Raw genomic sequence first — 22,166 nt, forward strand, 5'->3', positions numbered from 1 at the left:
CAAATAAAACTAGAGTACAGCGTATACGTACACACACACACACTTATAATAAACAAAGCTTTTACCTGAGCAAGAAATAACGAGTTTTCAAAGTCAGTCATACTATACTGTATATTTAACATGACTATAATACACAAGGTGCATATCTTACCATCAGTATGTGCAACTGTGATGAGAGTTTTGATGCAGTCAACATTCTTGGTTTTCATTTCAGTTAGTGGTGAATTAGCTGTCAAGAGTGTAAATCGGGCGAGGCACTGCACAAAGGCATCTCTTTCAAGCTTGAAATATGAGATGAAAAGACATTAGTTACCTATTGGAATGTTAATGTATTGTTCTGAGCTCTTGAATGGGGCTACCCTCAAAGATAATTTTGTCTGGACAAGAATCATAGGCAGTCAGGCAGGAGACATTCTAAACAGTGGCATCAAAGGGAATTTTTCCAAATGGTTTTTGCAAATTTATAAAAATGTTATATTCACTGGTGATAAGACCATTCCAGCTCTGGATAACCATGGATGTAAACTAAACTGTAAGAGGTCTTCCTTTGGGATCAGATAAGACCACTATACCAGTATTGCCAACATATGACAGCATATAAATTTGAAGATAACCTGTGTGCATGAACCCGTGTTTCATAGTTATGTATTAACAATGACATGGATTATCAGCTTGTGTGCTGCCTATTGTGTATACTGTATTGACATTTGTGGTGTAAACACTGTTCCTCTAAGCATTACAGTGCTCACCATGATGTATCTGTGGTGTAAAATGTAGCTCTAGTGTCCGACCTGGAGGCAAGTGTAGAAAGTAGACCTAGAAAGTGTACTGCTTGGATACACTTTGTAATAGTGTAGCTTGTTCCAATTGTAATTGTTTAACACCCTAGACAACTCGACAAATCACTACTCATTAAATAAACATTATGAAATACTTGGAATGCTTGAAACCCTCACGTGTCTGAGCTTGACTTAAACCTTTATAATTAGTCAGTTCTCTCCGAGTTAGATTTCATGAAAGTCCTTACATTCAAAATGTTATCTTTAACACAATCAATTCTCAACTTAATGCCTCTCTATAGTCAGTCTGCTAACTAGTCTCTGTTCTTAATTTGGTACCAAATAAAGAGAAAATACAAGAATTTACCATTAAATTTAGCCATGAGCAACTTCACAAGTAGCGGAAAAATCTGCAAAGACTAATGTAATTTTCAAGAGGCAAAAGTGGTAAATTTTACTTTATGAAACAAGTAGAGTGAGACATTATGAATAGTATAATATTGAATAAGAGTTTTATGTATATATATAATATCAGTTGGATATAAACATAATACCAGGGAGGAGAGAGAGAGATAAGATGCATTAGTGCAAAGAGATTGATGATCAGATACTTTGCAAGAATTATACAATGGAAGACAAAATAATACAACGAGAGTTTAGACAAGCAAATGAAAGACAAGATTTCAAGAGAAGTGAGATACAAGGGACATGAAAAATGGGATGAGAAAACACCATTCTGGATTAGGAAAATGAAGGAATGCATGTGAAGAAAATTCCTAATTCCTCGAGGGACACTTGAAAAAGGAAAGTGAAAAGAGGGAAGATATTAGTCTTGACACAGTATTTATATAGAGTACATACCAAAAGCTTTAAATTACTTACTTTCATATGAAATATGCAAGTAATTCTGATGGCACATCTAAGACCATCCAGGCAGAGGGATGCCACTTCTGCATCATCACAGTCTTGAAGACCCACTGAAAATGCAGCCAGGAATGGTGTCCAAGCCATCTACAAATAGAAATCACAAATGAAATGAGAAGGTGATCGAAATAAAATTCTGCATTCATATATAAAAAGTACGAATTAAAATTTTCTCCACAAGATTTCAGAGTAAACAAATTATTTTATAGCTAATTTGTTTTTTTTTGGATAGGCTTATGTGACACAGCATTACAAAATACAATATTAAATAGTCACCTTAAACATGGGTCGGACGTGCTCAACATGGGTTGCCAGAGTGAAGGTGGCAGAGACATGTGAAGCTGCTTCCATTAAAGACTTCGCTGTTATTGATATAGTCTCCATCTCTAAATTAAATAGTGACTTACGTTTCTTCTCATTTGCAACAGCTGAAAAAAATAAAAGATTACTACTCAACCTCTCTCTCCTACATGTTCCTTGACTAATCTTCTCAATTTCAACAATGCAGAATGTTAATTAAATATATGCTCTGATTTTAACACTTGTATACCTCACTGATGCTTACAAATTAAAGTTGTTTATATATATAGAAGAGAACCAGTAATCCCATTTTTTGAGCCCTATTGTACATGTAATTCTGAACTTATAATAATTTATCTACTATATACTATTAAGGCATTTATAATAATTTGACGACTTAAACTTTTAAAACTTCAATACTGTAGAAAACATTCCAAAATAAAGACAAAATTTAAATGACATTGCATGTTATTACTTTATTCATCTTCTTACTTATCTTATTGTTATCTGTATTGCATGTTGCTACCAAACTCTAGTTCTCTTTCTCAGCCACTTACCTTGTTTTCCCAATTTCGTAGAAGTAGCCTTCATTTTGATTTCATTGCCAGCAATTTCATCATAGATACTGGACAAGTACTCTTCTGGAAGGTCTTTGGAATCATTGATCCCTCGGTTCATTTTGATGTACCCTTCCTTTGTTACTTTATTCTGTGGAGGATAATAATCATTAGTTACAGCATGTTGTGGGAGTAGCCTAAGAGGGTAGTGGTGGCTTATGGCAGTGTCACTGTCAAGCACCACTCTCACACCTCTGGGGAATCCTTATCCTGATCCCCTCCAAGTGCTATATAGTCGTAATGGCTTGACAATTTCTCCTGATAGTTCCCTTCCCTTCTTGCTTTCACACCACCCAATCTTAAACAAATATTCTCAAAACATCAAAATGATACGTAATTTAACCAAGACACAACAGGTAGCAGTATTTACCAGGTACTGTATACAGATATGTCAACATTTACCTTGACTTGGACATTGTGTAAGTCTGTAGTAAGCAGCATGATGGAGAAGGCCAACACATACGCAGCGTCCGCACTAGCAAACAGTCCAATGCTGTAAAAGATAAATACATGCCAATTACTGTCCCATCCAGAATGTATTAAGATAGCCTGACATAATTTGTTTTACTGATTGGTACTGTATTTAAATAATGTTCAATAATCAACAAATTTGGATAACAGTACATTTATGATTGTAAACAAATTGTTTCGGCTGCATTGTAATTGCAAATTGCATTGTAAATTGGTTCGGCTGTGGTCTCACCACCACAGCCGAAGCAAGCTACATACAATATTTTTTTTTATTTACCATGATCAAGGAATACATAATAACAATGTTACAAAGAAAAATATTTTTTTTTTAACTTTTTTTTTTAACTTTTTTTTAACAGGTGTGCAGTAGTGGGGTTAAACTACACTACGGCACATAAAACAGTTAACCTGCAGTACTGTATAGATCTTTGGTTAATTAGTATCCCTAAAACAAGCTAGAAAAAGCTGAAACTCTTACTTGGCATTACACTCGCAGTATCTCGAGGCAAACTTTTCCATCAACCGATCAATTTTCTGAGCCTCTCCAGGTGGCCTAAATCCTTGTAAGAACATCCGTAAAGCGGGCACAAATTCACAATTGTGAAAATCCATTTGGTCAATATATGCACACATTGTCTGAAAACACATACAATGAGAAACTATGAATACTTTTACTATATTATTCAAATAAAACACACTTCCATGTGCCTTTTGAAAGGAAAACAAATGCAGTTAGTCCAAAGTAAATTTATAATAATGTGAAAGATCTCGCATATAAATTTCAATTCTGAGTTATTTTACCACTCTTATGTATAAACTAGATTATACAGGCTTTAATGTACTGCATAAAATTTAGACCATATGTACTAACTCCAACCTTCCATATAAACTGCAAACAAAGAAATGGATGTCTGAAATTTAAATACTTCACATTCTTCAATCTTATAAACAGAATTTTAGTTCTATTTGATTATTTAAAGCCCCTAAAATTTGTTTATATTTGAAACCTCAGTGAGAATTTAAAAGATTAAACACAAAGTGTGATGAATAAATGATAATGGATTAGAGCATACTGTAGTTAAATAGACTGACACTAGTATTAACCCACCTCTTTATTAAGGTTGTCTACTTCACCAAGAAAGTTCCCAATTTGGGTTTTATCCAATCTGTCATCATCATGAAAGAACTTGGCAATGTCTTCTGGAGTAGGTCCCAAGAGCCTCTGAGATTGGAGGAATGCTATGCCGCGCATCGGCTTCCGGTTAAACCTGACAAAAACGCACATTCTATGAACACGATTTGAGAGGTCAAACGAATTGCTGAAAGAAGTATTATAAATCCAAAAATAAATAATAGTTATTTTTCATAAACTAACACACAACTTCCAGGCATGTTCCAGTCAAAAATATTCTCCAGTACATCTGGCCTGAGTTAAGATTTTCTCCACTGGTTCCACAGCACCAGCATGACCACCTAACCGGGAGGGTTGAAACGATCCATTGCACCAGTGCAATATGTTCCCCCATTCCTGTCTATCATGACCCTCTCCAATGAGAACACGTGATCTTGCCATTAGGAACATCAAAGTGAAATAGCTTCACAAAATGTATTTTTTACATATAGCTACAATTTTGCAAACGACTATATTAATGAAAATTTGGTAAGTATTAAAAAATGCAAACAATTTCCATAATGTCTTTGGATATAATGAATTCAATTGTACATGTATATGAATTGAAAAGGATATGCTAACCAAAATGACAATAGCATCTTATATGAACGAGAACAGTGTCTCTAGGGAGGCCTGAGGTATGAGTTCGGTCTCACCATATTGCTCTAAAATTTTCTCTTTGAATATCAAAATATCAAAATTTTGTTTAGTAGTACAGTGTCAAAACAAACAAGGGTAAGGATATGGAATTTTAACAACTTGCCTTAATGTTTTGCTAAACAGAAAACAGACAGAAAATACTAACATTTGAATGCCTTGCTCCCATATCTCTTTTTTATGTTTGAGACACTGGAATTGTTCGGGATTATCCACTCCGACTGTTGAGGAAGCGGTGTTAGTAGATGAAGACTGGATGGAACTAATGGAGTTATGAGAGCCATGTCTGGCCAAAGAAGTCCGATTATCCTCTAATGACTGGCTCACTTCTGATTCATCAGTTGACTCTTTCTTTTCTTGACCTGAAAAGAAAAGTGTGAAACTACAAAATACGCAGTACTGTATTCTAAAAAAAAATATAGTGGATACCCACATTATTGGACAGATTTTTTCTTGGTCCCATCAGCAGTTTTTTGTTGTTCATACCATACATTTCATCTTTTTATTACTGCTAATGATAAAATACCCTTTTGTACATAGAATATTCTAATAGCAAAATTACTGAACGAAAGAAAATATTTATAAATTACTGTATGTTATTTTGTAACGTTTATTTCAAAATCTATTTTGAATAAGCAAATACATGTGCTCACACCACCGAATGCCTTCTATTATTGTCCAGTCCAACTAATCACATTCTTACTATTGCAAAGGATTTCTTCCATTAGTGAATACAAGAGCAGAAATCTTGTGACCCTTGTTTGCAGGCAGAGTGCTCTCTTCCCCACAGCTCATCTAAACCCTTACCTTTCTAGCTTTTCCTAGAACATGATTTGGCAATTACTTTACAACCAGACTCAATTACTAAATAGTGAACAGGGGTGAACACTTAAAAAATGATGCCCAATTCAATTAAATATTCAATTCAAATAGGAGTGTATTCTAGTTATTACAAGTCCACACCAGCTATTCAGCACGTAAAAAATCTAAAACCATAATGTAGATAGCTATAAAGCATATACAAATAGTAATAAAAATGCACATTATCATAAGACATATTATGATAATGATGTAAGCCAATGGTAGCAATGAGAAAACTAGGAGCAGCCACGAGGAGGGTTTTCTCATTGATACTGTACATCACATTAATTTAGTTAATTTGTGATTTCACTGTGCAAGAGTAGCAGTTCTGACTAAAAAATACAGGTTAATACTGAACCTGCAATTTGGCTGCACTGCTGCAATAACACCACCTCCTCTACAGCCTCCACTCTAACACACTGCTAATAAAACAAAAATTTTTACTTACTTAAATTAGAGAGAGTATTTGGATTGACATAAAGTTCCTTGGACCATTCCACCATGCACTTGAGGGTGGATACAAGGCACTCTAGTCCTTTGATCCTCATACTGCGCTCTTGTAGTGGCGTAGATCCAAACTCTCCAGGCTGCCCTCCCTGAGCTATTTTGCTCAAGTCGTTCACCAGTCTGCAAAACATAAATATTACTCAATGTTCTCAGAGGCAGAAAGGTATCAAAAGCTGGGAGGTCAAGATTACCAAAGTAGTTGCTCATTGCAATTTCTTCTGATGGTAATCCTACTGGATTGGCACAGTCGATACTTTCTATTTAGATGTCATTTACAACCGTCTATACACATCCTTTTAATTATAACATTTCTATCTCGGATAGTATTTTCGTCTTTATTTCCTTAAACTATTCTTTAATTTGCTAATACAAAATAAAGAATATGTACCTTTCAAATACATTGGCGGCATTGAGGTCACAGTCATAGTTGACATATATGTCCACCACTGACTGAGCATCAGCACATATACGTGTCAGTGCCTGTATCACCATCCACTTGTGCTGGAAGCTGGAGCTCCCTGCCTCAAGGATGTTAAGAAAGATCTCCTTGAAGAACACCTGAAAAGACAATTTATGATCTCATCCACGAGACTTCACGCAAGAATAACGCATTTAATAAAATATACATTATATTAAAACGTGCCACATTCAGTTTTAAACATACAAGCAGGCCATGCATATATTGTATAAAGACAATGTTCTGCATATTGTGAGTTGGTTGTAATGGCATGTGGAAGTTGCATAATAATGGTGCTTAGCAGGACTGGTGGTGGTCACCATGAGGAGTAACAATGGCAATGGTGGCTACCGGAGTTACTGTATGTTATCTTGAGGTTATCTTGAGATGATTTCGGGGCTTTTAGTGTCCCCGCGACCCGGTCCTCGACCAGGCCTCCACCCCCAGGAAGCAGCCCGTGACAGCTGACTAACACCCAGGTACCTATTTTACTGCTAGGTAACAGTAATATATATGATAAAAAATATACAAATTAAAGCAATTTGTTGTTGTTGTGTTATTGCTTTGTTGAGGGGAATCTTTGTATGCAACTCCACTGGGGGCTCTATTGTTCCGTACATGCTATCAGCAATGCTTCTTTACATTTTTTTTTTTTTTAACTTTATTGGCTGTGAATATTGTCTATTGACGATACCTAGGAGAAAACTGCGATTACTGTATTATCGAAAGATGATTTAAGCAATTATTGTCTGGGTTTTTACACGCATGATGCAAATATGGATATAATAGGTCTTTGTGGATGTAATGGAGTTTATCTTGACCCCATGAAAAAACTCCTGCTATCATTTCACAATAAGAATGCAGTTATTGTCATGAATGTTACTAGGGGAATGCGTTCATTATCATGTGACGATTTAAACAATGTCTGTTTTACATGTATGATGCAAATATGGATGTAATAGCTCTCTGTAGATGTGTATGAAGAAAAACAAGTGATAAAACAGGAAGCATCAGCAAAGTCGAGCACCGGGTGTTGACAAGTGCCAGATGCAACCTTGCAGAGCGCCTCAACCCAGTGAAACGATAAATATTCACTTATTTTGTGCTTTTCTTACATTTTGCATAGAAATTAATAATTATACAATGAAAAAATGTTTTGTGGAATTATTTTTTTTTGTGCATAGGTGGGTATGACCATTTCTCCAAAGCCGCTGTCTAAGGGTTAATACTGAATGAAGTTAAACTTTTTTTTTTACATTATGCATAGCTGATCTTTAACATTAATTAAATTCCTAAAATTAAAACAAAAATATTAAGCAATTTCAAAGCTTTTTACAAGAAATTGCATAATCAAAATGGCTACCAAAATAGTTCAGGCAAAAAAAAAAGGTATGAACAATAAACAGATAAAAAGGCTGTAATACTTCACTTACTTCTATTTGTTTTTTAAGGTGAGCCTTGAAGTTTGACAAAAGGGCAACAAAAATGGCAAGCGAGAGATGAAACACCTCTGTAATCGGAGAGACGCCATTTTTGCTCAGTGCTACACAAAGGTACTGTTTGATTGCTGTGATGAAGGTTTCATTAGAGCGAAAAACCTGCCCTGCATTCTGAACAATTGAAAGAAGCATCTCTAAAGACAGAATTTTCGATCGGAGCTCATGAGATCTGCCAAAAAAAATTAAAAAATTATATGTATATTATATTATATGCATAAATATTATATAAAAATACAACTGACACTCATATATACAGTATATATTTATTTATTTCAAGGGCAATATATAACAAATAAAATTATTTTTCCCCTAAAATTTACTATTCAAGGAAAAAAACCTGAATGAATTAGGTCAATGAGTATTAACGACCCACGAGTCGATTCGTGTTATCCACATGTTGAAAATGTGAAAATTCAGGTCCTTTTAGATTTGCAATAATAATTCCAACAGAAAAATCCTCTCATATTTTCAAGGTTTCTGCTACTCCCAAGTTCAGATTATTTAGGTCCCATTGTACTCCAGTCAGTACTTTACCAATCTGAAACAGACTCCTGTGTACTACACTAGGCTGATCAAAATGTGGCAAGAAGTAACACGATGTAAAACCATAAAGAAAATTCTCTACATAGTAAAATAATGGGCCTGTGGGCCGCTCCAAGCAACAGCCTAGTGGACCAAACTCTCACAAGTCAAGCCTGGCCTCGGACCGAGCTTGGGGAGTAGAACTCCCAGAACCCCATCAACCAGGTATCAACCAGGTAATAACAAACTGCTATATGGAAACTTACTTTGGGTCAGGGGAATCAGATAGGGGCTTCATAGAGAGTTTACACAGGGAACGGAACACCAGAAATGCGTCCTTCTGGAGCGTGTGAGACAACTTGGCCGTCATGGCCGTATCTCCATCTGTCATTGTATTTATACTCTCCTGTGGGGGAAAAATTAAGATACTGTATTGGTAATAATAAAACTGCCTTTTAATCCAACTTGGATGTGCTCATAAATGCACTGTGAAAATTGAAAAATTAGACTAAAACTGGTGACAATTACAGTATAGAATTTTGGAAACATTGGCCAAGTTCTTTGGATTTTAATAAATATTTGCTTATTAAAGATTAAAAAGCCCTGTAATAAAAAGGTAAGGTTTTCTTCTCATCTTGATATGACAAATGGTATCATACACACTACCACTGAAGAGCAATATATTCCCTGTGTCGTCTTGTGTGTACAGTATATATATGATGTAATTACTGTGGGTGTGGTGGATGAGGGTGATTGAGGGTAGATGTGAGTAGATGCGGTGGTTGTGGGGTGGATGCGGTGTCTGTGGCTGGATGTAGTGACTGTAGCTGGATGTGGTTGTTTTGGGCAAAAACACACAAGACGCTGGGGTCATGGGAAATACCCAGGGTGAGATTAAATACAGGACAGTATTATACCGGGTTCTCTCGGTGAATATTCATCATATGAGCTAAACTTAACATTTTTTTGCTCAGGTACATGGCAAATATGAGTACTTGCTCTACCTCCTTTAATATCGCTCTTATCTTACTTCTAATGATTTTTGCAACTGAAAGCAAAACCAGATCACATGGAAACGTGAAAACAAACCTGTGACGGCACTCTAGTGATGGAGGTTGGAGTAAGGGGAGGATTAGAGGCGACGGAATCACTGCGGTGGTCTGTTGATAATGGTGATGCGTCCCCCTGTCCCGTGTCCTCTTGTGGCACACCTGGAGCAGATACACTCTCGTCACCTTCAGGGGAAGATGACTCAAATGTATCCGATGAACGCAGTGCTTCCACGTTGTTGACTTCATTTACACTGTCTAGATGACCATTTTTCAGAATAGTTTCTTCAGTTGATACCACTGTGAAAAAAGAAATTCTAAATATGTGAAGGCAGGTAAAAAAAAAAATAAAAAATTTGCTATTAATAACAAAGCAATAGAATGTTTAATGAGGGGAAAGCTGCTGATAGCACAAAACCCATTTGTACTTTGACCCCTGACCCGGTAATTACCAAAGAGCACACGTAAATACCAACAAGTGATGATAATGAAGCCTATAACATTTATAATCAGTCAATTAAAAATTACCAGACAGGTTATAATAATGTTTTGAGTTACTATACAACACACAAATTTTTACTTCTGACCTTTATTAGCAACAGTTCTTTATCTACAATTAATGTTAATATTGTCATTAATAGTTAAATAAATACCAGGGAACACCGATCAGTGGTCAGATTAGTATCTAATCAGGAAAACAAGTGTGCCAAATGTACTGTGATGCAAGCTTTGTATGAGATGCTGTACTGTCCTGAAAATAAGACAGCTTCAGACACTTCAGACAAGTTATGTACCAAGGAATATGCTGACAAAAAAAATAGGAACCGTTATCATAGATAAAACGGTGACTGTTCCTACCTGTGACTGCCTGGTTAACTATATCATGAACTAGTTCTGTGGCTATTTGATGTGATGTGAGAGGACACGATGGTAGTTGCGGCTCAATAATTACTGCCGAACCATTTGGAATAGGTATTTCTACATTTTCACTGGATATATCTTGCACACCATTACAAGAACTCTGCAAATGTAACAATTGATAAATAATTACTATTTATGACTAGAAAATATCATGAATTAACCCCCCTTTACACTTCTGATTCATATTACAAATTTATACAATTTCAACAATATTTTATTATTGATATTACAGTTTGTACACATACATACAACTTCCATGGCATATATTGGCTCAATAGCTTTCCCAAGGAGCCTTGAGAAAGCCATTGAGCATATTTAAAACTTAATACAATGGTTCACTTTAATTTTGAGATTCCTCTTGTTTTATGAAAAAATATGCTAAATGTGATTAAATCTCTTTACAGACAAGTTTCTCTTAGTAGTTGTCCTTTAAAGGACAGGTTGAAATTAAAATTTCACTCAGTGAAATTAGCCCATAAGACAAAAAAAATGCATCCTGGAGGCATCTCCGGTTGCATCAAATCCCTCACTGCAATGAATTGGGTTAAATCCAATACACTTCATTGAATCGAAGTTATACTGTATTTCTAAAACCTAAACATGTACTGTACATACATTTTTAACCAAGTCTGAATATCTTCCAATTTTTTCAAAGTCCATCAGTAACCATCAACTGCTGGCATTACCACATATACAGTACTAATACGTGTACTTCATAAAATTGTCTTACCATTGTGGAGTCAGTTACAGAGCTATCTGTGAGTGAATGGGAATTTCGTTGCAAGGAAATGTTCTGCTGCTGGAGAGGGCCAAGCTCAGCGTCTGATTCCTGCTGAGAATGCCGCTCCTGCTGCCCATTTTCATGCGAGACAGCTTGGCTACTGGCACTGTTGGAGGAGACTGTACTGCAGCTGTGTTCACGTCCACTCTCTTCAGCAGCATCTTCAATCTGTGGAAATTAATACTCGGTCCAGATCAAGTTATTCTACGATAAAACTTTAAATTCTAAATACCCCAATTTGTGTTCACTTGTATCGTTGCCAATTATTGTATAACTGAATTTGGTACACCCTTGACAATCCAAACCTCCATATAAGGCATCCTTCTAAACAATGAACCAAATCTGTTTTTCCTTTGAAATTCAGTCTGGAGAAAACAAGAGAAATCACGAGGAAGATACAGTGCAATCCAGATTGTAGGTTCGTCAAATAAGAGTAATTTCCAACATTATATTTTAAAAAAAATTTCTAATTTCTTCTTTTATTTGTATTCATACATAAAGTCTATATACAAATATATCTACAAAGATGGGATGTAACCTACTTACCCCTATTACACACCAAACCATCAATATTTATCAGCATATCATTGTATTATCTATGCTGTATGATTACTACAACTATGTAGAGGAATAAGAAGCCAACAGCTAGTCAAGGCCCTCCACTGTCAAGGGCAAAGCTGTGTCCACATGGTGACCAGTCAAGTTAGTTACTGACCAAAACCAAGTCTTTAACTTGACTGACTCAGACTATGAAATTAATGTGCATATTACCACAACTTCTCCACCAAAAATACAAGCAAAAACTTATTATATAGTGCCAGAAAATAATACTTAATCAAGTATTAATCGTCTTACCGCTTGGTTCTCCATACGAGTGAAGATGATGTTGATCATCTGTGTAAGAGCAGCTTTTGCAGTGACCTGGTTGTTCATGTCCCGTGATGCCAAAAAAATGTTGTAGCAAGTTCGCACTGCCACCAGCACTGTGCCTTCATGGACGCTAACATACTGTGACGTAATCACAGTCAGCAAGGCCTGAGATGTGAAAACATATTTCAGAATTTATGAGCAATTATCACCTATCTGAATATATATACAGCTTTCTATCAACAAATCCACTACAAAATATTGAACAGCTTTATATAGATAAATAGTCATAGTATTGAGTATTGTGAAACCAACAGTTTATGAAACAAGAAATACTAACAAGGGTAATGCAATTGCTCAAGAATAAGGATGTTATAGGATGCAATATTATTAATGGTGTAGTTAGATAGAAATGTTTTAATGGTGGCTCTAATGCAAACTGGCCCATGTACACCTCCAGAATAAAGATACCATCCCCCATTCTTTATGCAAAATATCAATGTAAATGTTTAAAAAAGCAATTTTTATCACAACTACCTTGGCGTGTGTGTGTAATTACCTAGTTGTAATTACCCAAGTGTAGTTATAGGATGAAAGCTACGCTTGTGGTGTCCTGTCTTCCCAGCACTTGTCGTATAACGCTTTGAAACTACTGATGGTTTTGGCCTCCACCACCTTCTCACCTAACTTCTTCTAACTGTCTACTACTCTGTTTGCAAAAGAAAACTTTCTAATATTTGTTTGGCACCTTTGTTGCTTTAGTTTGAATCTATGACCTCTTGTGCTTGAGAGTGCCAGTTTCAGGAATTCCTCTTTGTCAATTTGGTCAATTCCTGTTAGTATTTTACAAGTGCTAATCATATCACCAGTGGTAGACGGTTGGAACAAGTTAGGTGAGGTGGTGGTGGAGGCTAAAACCGTCAGTAATTTCAAAGAGTTACATGGCAAAGAGATCTGAGAAGACGGGACACCACGAGCGTAGCTCTCATCCTGTAACTACTGTACACTTAGGTAATTACACACACACACGCGCGCGCACACATACCTTGATTATTTGAATTTCTACATCCTTATCGGTTGAAGGACCATTAAAGCAATTGCATATTGTTTCAACAATGTGATCAATCAACCGTTTGTTTGGATTATTGACGTCAGCACTGTTCCCAGTCAGATGGCCATATGCAATTAGTTTCTGAAAAAAAAAATTAATGAATTGGTGTAACTTCAAATATTAAGGTATAAGAATGAAACAGAAAAATATCTTACAATAAATAATAAAAATTAATCCATGCTGGGGGATGGGGGATGTAATAATTAAGGATGGTGGTGTTGATGGTGGTAGTAGTTGTGTTTAAATGTCTATAAGTTACTTACGGGCAAGTGAGACAGCTCTTTATGCTTTGCCTATTAGCCTTGTTGAATTTGGTGTATTTTATTTTAACTTTCCTGACATTCCAGTTTTTTGTTATATCTGGTCATGAAGTTGCATATGGCGGTGCTTCCGCAGATTCTTCCTTCAGTGTATTCACCTAGCTGTGCTTGCAGGGGACAGCTGTCCCCTGCAAGCACAGCTAGCTTCGAATCGAATCTTTGATCTTCGAATCTTTTGTTTCGCCTCTCAACCGTCAATCAACTGGTGTACAGGTTCCTGAGCCTATTGGGCTCTATCATACCATGCGGTGGTTCTGGGGTCTCCGCAGCCTGGTCCCCAACTAGACCTCCTAGTGCATCATACTGTACAGTACTAACATTTACAACAGTGCATGTAGTGTATTACACTTTTTGGCTACTTGTATAGGCAACAAATATTTCCTGCTGAAGTGTCATTGATTCATTAGCTTCTCCAGTTTCCATTGAAGTCCATTTGCAATATTTTCTTTCAATTTAAAGCAGCTGCTCTTATCCACCTTGTCTGTTCCATTTAGTATTTTGTGTTCAGTGACCATATCTCCTCTGCGCCTCTCTTCTAAGATAGTGAGATAGAATTCCCCTAAACCTTATCTCTAAACTTTTTCATGTATAGTTTTTTGGTGGTTCCATTTCATTCCACCAAAATTCCATGGTGGAGCTGCATATACAAATAATCTATTGGTATCACATAGGCTGTGTAGTGTGTTTTAAAAAGTCTTTGTTAAAAATGTCTAAACTCTGGCATTTGTATATTTGCCAGCTTCCTCATATGCTGCATACAATTGGCTTCACTCTCAACTCGCGCTATCATATATATGTCACAATATACATAATCTTACAAGCCAGGGATGGCTGCTTATTTAGCATAGTGTACAGTACTTTCAAATTATTAAACATATCTCCAATACAAGCATGAAACTCACTGACAAAGCATTCATACCTGAATACAATCGAGAGCCGACACTACAATCTTCGCTGATTTAGACTGACAGGCTAGTTCAAACGGCAGGAAGTGTTTCTCTGCATCCAGCTGTGGAGCGTCACTTTTGGGCATAGGCAAAGCAGCAGAACCACCCGTACCGGAGCCGTTTTCTGGCCATCCCAGCTCACTACGCAATTCCTCTGTTGGTAGAAAACGAAGCCAAATAGGAAAAGAGGATACCAGCACGTATCATTATGCAGATTTTTATTCTGCTTTACGTGGTCCCGAGTTCCAAACACTATTTATAGCACTTTAAAAATATTATTTTATTGTATATTTATTCATGACTTATCTAATATCCTAAGATGGATTACAAGTACAGTAAACTAAAACACTATAAGAATTCAAACTACAGTACAGTACATTATATGGTAGTGAAAACATACATATACAATATATAGTCATTTATATGCAAAACCACAAGTAGAAACAGTTTTATATTTATCAAATACAAGTTTGGGAAGCAATGAGTAATGGAAGGAAGGATAAGAAGAGAAAAGAAACTGAGAAGGATGAAAGTGCTAGAAAAATGGGGAGAGAATTAATTAAGGAGGTGTTTTTGGTAGTTTACAAGTAATTATCAATAGAAGGCATCAAGCCAGGAAGACCATTTAGCACCAAAGAATAAAAATATTTTATGTTACCAAGAGCTTGTTCCACAGCTCTTTTCAGCTGAGAATGATGTGACCTGCGTATTTCCTTCTCTCCGTAAATTTTTTCCAAGGCCCGAAGCATAAACATCCTGGCAGAGGGTGCCGAGTTCATTCTACTGCATCCTGAAATGTAAAGTTTGAGGCTTTGTATATGGGGAAAATATGAACACTGCATTGTTGGCAGAATTACTTGGTGCCAAGCCCTTCAAGTGATCTAACATTCTAGGCTTGTCTTTGATACTGGTGCTGATTGTTGGGGGCTTACTTTGCATACATATACTGTACAATCTGTGCTAATCTCTCACCTTTCTACAAGTGCCTTCTTATGTCCACTTTAATATCTAATATTATAGATCTTTCTTGGCCTGATGTGCCGCTACTAATACTACTACTATTCTCTTGTCAACTATGATTAAGAGTCTTTTATCCCATTTTCTTTTCATTATTAACCCTGGATTCCACAAAGTTTTCTTGAGCTGGAGCACAAAACACTGGAATAAAGAAACATTGGCAGCCGTCGTAAGTATAAGTCTGTCATAAAGAGTATCTTGTAAGTCAAGGATGACCCCCCCCCCCACCTTGTACTAGTATACCAACTACCCTTTTAGAATGCATACATTTTGAATGCTGTTCTAGCATGTCAAAAGTCCTCAAACAGTTAATGTAGTAATATGAAGGCCTTTTCATGTGATATACAGCAATCTCCAGCACAACCATTCAGTTGAAAATACCATACTGAACTGCTTTACTCTGTGGAAAATGAAAAAGACTTAGGAGCCATAAAGGGAAGTGGTGATTAATGATAAGCTATAAAAAATTTTTTTTTACAATCATTCCAATGCACTTTTCTCCACAAATCATATATTAACCCATGGACACAAAACTGTACTGTACTATGTACAGTACAGAAGTTGTACTCTTACAACTTCTCTTGCAAAAATTACTTACCAACCCTTGGATACCAAGCAGGTATGTAAGCTATAATCCCATTTTTTTTCCATATATACACATACAACAGCAGGGTACCATGAAAAGTCAAAATACAAAAACATTGCTGTTCTAACCCAACTTCACACACTAACAAAATGACTACCATTCTCACTCTATTAATCATATACAGTACATCCTACATATACATCCAGGAGTTTCACGCCTTCCTGTCCTTTCCTTCCTCTCACACAACTTCTGTAAACTCTCAACCTTCCATAATTTATTCTCTATGTATGCATGTATGTATGTATGTATGTATGTATGTATGTATGTATGTATGTATGTATGTATGTATGTATGTATGTATGTATGTATGTATGTATTGAATTGAAATTGAAATAAGTTTATTGATGTAAAATACACACAAAGGGATGAGGTAGCTCAAGCTATTCTCACCCCGTGCAGTACATCGTGTTAATACATACATAGACACATCACAAACAATAAACATATTACCAAACATTCTGAGAGATAAACATCTACATTTCCTCCTTTACACAAGTAGTATGGTATCAGACGTACACACAAATACTTTTATGTGTATGTATGTATGTGTGTATGTATGTATGTGTTTACTAGTTGTGTTTACTAGTTGTGTTTTTGCGGGGGTTGAGCTTTGCTCTTTCGGCCCGCCTCTCAACTGTCAATCAACTGTTTACTAACTACTTTTTTTTTTTTTTTCCCACACCACACACACACACACACACCCCAGGAAGCAGCCCGTGAAAGCTGACTAACTCCCAGGTACCTATTTACTGCTAGGTAACAGGGGCACTTAGGGTGAAAGAAACTTTGCCCATTTGTTTCTGCCTCGTGCGGGAATCGAACCCGCGCCACAGAATTACGAGTCCTGCGCGCTATCCACCAGGCTACGAGGCCCCTTGTATGTATGTATGTATGTATGTATGTATGTATGTATGTATGTATGTATGTATGTATGTATGTATGTATACCCAAACCACTGAATAAGTTTGCTCTTTATGTTTTTGCATAACGTCTTTATTTACAATATTATTAATGATAATATTTAATTGATAGCAATCATACAAGATCAGATTACATTGATTTTGTAGCAGGTATCGGTATTGTTTATAAATCCACTAATCACATGCAGCATTTCAGATTTATTCCATATTCACCGCTATCAATTTCCTACACTCATCATTCTCTTTGCTATACAATCATTCATGTAAAGAATTTCTACTGCTATCACACTCCCCATTAATCAGATACATTACTATAAGTTCAAGTTTCACTTCTATACATCATAGTGGTCTGAACTATGCTTTCCAAAAGTCAAAATATTATTTTAAAGTAACAATGACTTAATTAAAACTAAAGTAGTACCCAATAAATTCCTTACAAAACCTTTGAACATTCATCCATAAGCACCAAGACACTTGGGATTATTCCTCATAAAAATCTTAGGTAAATACAGGTAAAAGGCTGAACTTGTGTTGCATGTAGTAAGCAGAGTTTGTACTGTGCACTGCAGGCAAGGCAGAAAATATAGACTGACACAAGGTTAGAGACAAATACATACTGTATTCACAACTTAGCACAGATGAAAACATGCATAATTATACAATTCATTATGTTTGCATGAAAGATAATCTTATGAAGCTCAACACAAGCAACAATACACAATTTAAAAATACAACAATGGAAAAGTACCATACATAAAAACAAAACAGGCAGTTGAAATTTAAGCATGAGCAAGCTAGACAAGTGAGAGCCGTACCTTGGAAAGATGGCTCCGTCATTCTGGAGCCCAAAAGAGAAGAAAGGGAAATGAGCTGAGTATCATCTGTGCTTCTAATCAAAGCAGATTACATTCTTCTTCTTAGATGAGCGTATAATAAGGCCTGTAACAACAAAATAAAACTGCTAACTTATAACAAATGTTGCTACTAAGAGGAAGAAGAATCTAAGAGCACGAAAACTTAGACTTGAATACTTGAATGGAAAATGGGAAGACGTAACATAAAAGGTACTACAGTACTGTAGCAAATATCTTTCAAGTCTTGACTGATAAGATTGAAGCTTCTCATGGCTTATTACTATTACAGTGCCAGTTACTGCTTACAGCTAATAAAAACAACAATTTAACTCAGTAACTACAGCAATAATTGGCACATGTCCACATGGAAGCAAGTACTCTAACTTACCACAATGTTCTGGGAAGAATAATACTGAAATTATAATTTTTTTTTTACAGCAGTGCTTAAGATAATGAAACTGCCAGCTGACGATATATAACCAAAAGTATTTTGTTTAATATTGTAGTCTTCACATTATTAATTGAACTATGTTCTTGGTAGCACTGCATTCACAAAAGAAATATAGTATCTTAAGTTCCACAATATAATCTTTAATAAGGTTTGATATTGTTCAAACATATTTAATACTACTGTATTATCATTAAACAGTCATGGCATACACTGTACTAAACTAGTTAACTACATAACATTTTCATAGCCCAGTGCAGCTATCAACACAGTATGTCATGAACAGCACATTTCTGTCACACTGTCACAGACCAATACAGTACAGCGTCATAAACAGCCTGTTGGTTCTATGACTTCAATAAAACAGTACATCTTCTCAGGTCAATATACAGTAGAAGAGCACTGAAATTCGGATTGATTGGCATCAATTGAATTCTGGATTTGCGACTACGGTACCAGATTTTAGATACCTGTTGCAAGCAAGCGTGCTCCTTTGATATGTATGGTTCATTGATATACTCAATATACTTTTTTTTTTACTTAAGATTTATCTTTGATTTCCATTCTATGTGATTAATATGATATTTATCATTATGTAACACTCAGGCCTCTATCACAAATCACAGTATTTCTAGTAAAACATTACTAAATCTGTTATAATTCATTTTTTATCACTACAATGATTAATGGTGCAGTTTTTTTTTTTTTGATACCAGTGCTATAATAATGCCTTACATAAAACTATTTAGATTAAGTTAATTAATGCAATTGCAATTTGAAATATGGCAAACAAATGCAACTGCATTTGTTTGGACAACATGCACAAGTACCACCACCTCCTCCTCACAGTTATAATTAGTACTGCTGAATGTTGCTTGTACAGTATTCTCAAAAAGGTTAAATTCATTTTATGAGAACTGGAGTTATGGTTAATATAATTTGCATTGTAACAGTATCATGCTTGAAGGTTCATTTGTCTCGAGCCATGCAAATTTTAGACCAGAAAAGCTCCTAAGTCTTGAATTTTAAGATATTTTAAGTCTGACAAAACTAGCAATACATAAACAACGAATATGGGAAAAAGGGATAGCCTATGAGATCCTTCCGGTAAAAACAGCTGAAGTGCTTCCGGGCCACATGCTGCAAACCGTAGCACTCCTTCAAACATAAATAAAGCCTTTCAGAAAATAACTGTACATGTATAAACATTCTGCAAAACAGTGTCAATCATGCAACAAGCAACACATTTACAAAGAAGCCACAAATCTCAAAACATAATACAGTAAAACTAATTATAATAATTCATAGTGTTAGGGGGACAGACAGACAGCCAGTGTATATTTACATGTTGGGCTTGTATTGCAGTCCATCCTGGAGGTTGAACTACTGACCCTTCCTAGGATGCAACCCTACTACAAGCTGACTAACTCCCAAGTACCTATTGACAGCTAGGCAAACAGTGGCATTAGATGACAGGAAATGCGCCAAACCATTTCTGTCCCACCTGGGATTCGAACCCGGAATTTCCAGTTGCGAAACGAAAATGAACCCCACTTGACTACTAGGACCCTAAAATGTACAAGACCACTGAATACTTTAATATCGGTGTTATGAACAACAACTTGGAACAAAGTCAACTATTACAACAATGAAGGCTGAGTAGATGCAGATAAGTCTAGTCATATTATACAGCTTGTCACAATTGAATGATTACTGATAGGTAAGTGTTAAGACTAATGAGGGTTGAATGTACAATAGATAGAAAAAGAGGTGATAAAGATCGAGCAGAAATATCACAAGAAATGAAGAGGTGGGCGACTGCTTAACACTGAAACAAGTTTAAACAAGTTGTCATTGTTTAAAATTTAAGACAATTTTAAACAATGACAATTTTGATACCATACAAAATATAGCAAATCTTTTGTAGCATACAAATGCTACAAGAGATAAATGGCAGAACATGATTTTAAGATAAAACTTAAGTCTAAACAGTTTAAACATACAGTACATCTTAGGTTTATATCGAGGTTCCCCCCCCCCCCCCAAAGTTCGAATGACTGATCCTCCCCAGAATGCAATCCCACAAGTTGATTACAGTAACTCCTGGGTACTTATTTACTGGTAGGTGAACAGGTGCATTAGGTGACAGGAAACACACCCAACCATTTCTGTTCAGCCCGGTATTCAAACCTGGATTTCTCAATTATGAGTTGAGAATGAACCCAGTTGTAATACTGGGATCCTTACTTCTTGTACACAAAAAAACTTAAGACTTACTTGTTACAATACAGTACAGTAATGGTTTGGAACAGTAACTAGTTATATATACAGTACTGTAATGCTGTGGAATGGTAGCTTGTTACACATAATGACATGGAATAGTGGCTTCTTATACATAATGGTGTAGTGCATACCCGGAGCATACCTGGAGAGAGTTCTGGGAGTTCTTCTAAACCCCCCCCCGAGCCCGGCTTGAAGCCAGGCTTTACTTGTGATAACTTGATCTTGATCGGTTGCTTAGAGCGGCCCACAGGCCTACATATCACTACAGCCTGGTTGGTCCGGCACTTCTTGCAAGAACTTAAATCTAAGTGCCTCTTGAATACATCCACCTTTGTTCCAGCAATATTTCTAATGCTTGCTGGGAGGTGTTAACCAGCTGTGGACCTCTAATGTTCAGTGTTCTCTGATTGTGCCCATGGTACCTCTAGTGTGATTGCTTGCTACACATAATGATGTGGAACAGTAGCTTGTTTTATGTAAAGATGTGGAACAATAATAAATGGCACTTTTTAGTGCTGAACCTATCAGTGAAAATGGGGAAGTGCAATCTATCTTTTTATGAGCCGATTGCAAGCCTCCAAGCCTTTCACACTTGGAGCATTAATTAACTCTTGACACTTGGAAGTTCTTGTTCTATTTTGTATAAAATTTGTCGATGAAAGTGGCTTCAACAACAACTCTATGATGACAATGCTCCAGACATCATTGGATAACAAACTGTAGAGAAATCCTAGCTTTCTGGCTTCTCCAAGATAGTAATGTAATTCGATATTTGTCAATAATAAACCACCACCTTAAGGACTGTGAATAAGCTATGATAGACAAAGGATAAGGGGAAGCTACATCACATGGATCAATTATAAAAGGATAACATAACTAGAAGTATGTAAACAGTATGCAGATGGGGAGTCACAATAATGTGGCTGAAATATGTTGACCAAACCACATACAGTACTAGAAAGTGAAGGGACGACGACGTTTCGGTCCATCCTGGACCATTCTCGAGCTCCTTGTCTGTGTTACATCTGACATTTTAAAGATGTTGTCCAGATCAATATCCTCCAAATTGTTCAGTATTTTAAGGTTTCTATGAGATCCGCCCTGTCATGCCTGGTTTGCAGTGTTGTTAGCCCTGTAATTCCTGGTATGAGAGTTGCTTTAAGTTCTGGAATGATTTTTTTTGCACAGTGTTGAGCTTTCTCTAAAGCAACTACTGTACAGTATGTCTTTTTGGCAA

The 22,166-nt window shown here is 36.2% G+C and overlaps 1 protein-coding gene across 8 annotated transcripts in view; it reads right to left on the reverse strand.

The window, feature by feature from the left end:
• Window positions 1-22,166, reverse strand: part of Sec71 (ADP ribosylation factor guanine nucleotide exchange factor Sec71) — a 46,968-nt gene that overhangs the window by 23,097 nt on the left and 1,705 nt on the right. For 3 of the 8 annotated variants that reach the window (XM_045757394.2, XM_045757391.2, XM_045757392.2), the window contains exons 2-21: window positions 18,160-18,283; window positions 15,420-15,551; window positions 14,734-14,915; window positions 13,429-13,575; window positions 12,372-12,551; window positions 11,466-11,684; window positions 10,673-10,835; window positions 9,855-10,114; window positions 9,032-9,171; window positions 8,178-8,412; window positions 6,676-6,845; window positions 6,229-6,407; window positions 5,068-5,281; window positions 4,200-4,359; window positions 3,570-3,727; window positions 3,023-3,113; window positions 2,561-2,711; window positions 1,980-2,131; window positions 1,662-1,790; window positions 152-281 (exon numbers count right to left, since the gene is read on the reverse strand). In XM_045757394.2, the coding sequence (XP_045613350.1) occupies window positions 152-281; window positions 1,662-1,790; window positions 1,980-2,131; window positions 2,561-2,711; window positions 3,023-3,113; window positions 3,570-3,727; window positions 4,200-4,359; window positions 5,068-5,281; window positions 6,229-6,407; window positions 6,676-6,845; window positions 8,178-8,412; window positions 9,032-9,171; window positions 9,855-10,114; window positions 10,673-10,835; window positions 11,466-11,684; window positions 12,372-12,551; window positions 13,429-13,575; window positions 14,734-14,915; window positions 15,420-15,551; window positions 18,160-18,181 (3,214 nt within the window). In that variant the 5' untranslated portion in view covers window positions 18,182-18,283. Of the gene's footprint in view, window positions 1-151; window positions 282-1,661; window positions 1,791-1,979; window positions 2,132-2,560; window positions 2,712-3,022; window positions 3,114-3,569; window positions 3,728-4,199; window positions 4,360-5,067; window positions 5,282-6,228; window positions 6,408-6,675; window positions 6,846-8,177; window positions 8,413-9,031; window positions 9,172-9,854; window positions 10,115-10,672; window positions 10,836-11,465; window positions 11,685-12,371; window positions 12,552-13,428; window positions 13,576-14,733; window positions 14,916-15,419; window positions 15,663-15,733; window positions 15,859-18,159; window positions 18,284-22,166 lie in introns of those variants that run through there. The other 5 variants (XM_069310511.1, XM_069310509.1, XM_069310508.1 and 2 more) reach the window with 3 other exon arrangements.

The sequence above is a fragment of the Procambarus clarkii genome, chromosome 67 (assembly GCF_040958095.1).
Source record: "Procambarus clarkii isolate CNS0578487 chromosome 67, FALCON_Pclarkii_2.0, whole genome shotgun sequence".
Taxonomy (NCBI): Eukaryota; Metazoa; Arthropoda; class Malacostraca; order Decapoda; family Cambaridae; genus Procambarus; species Procambarus clarkii.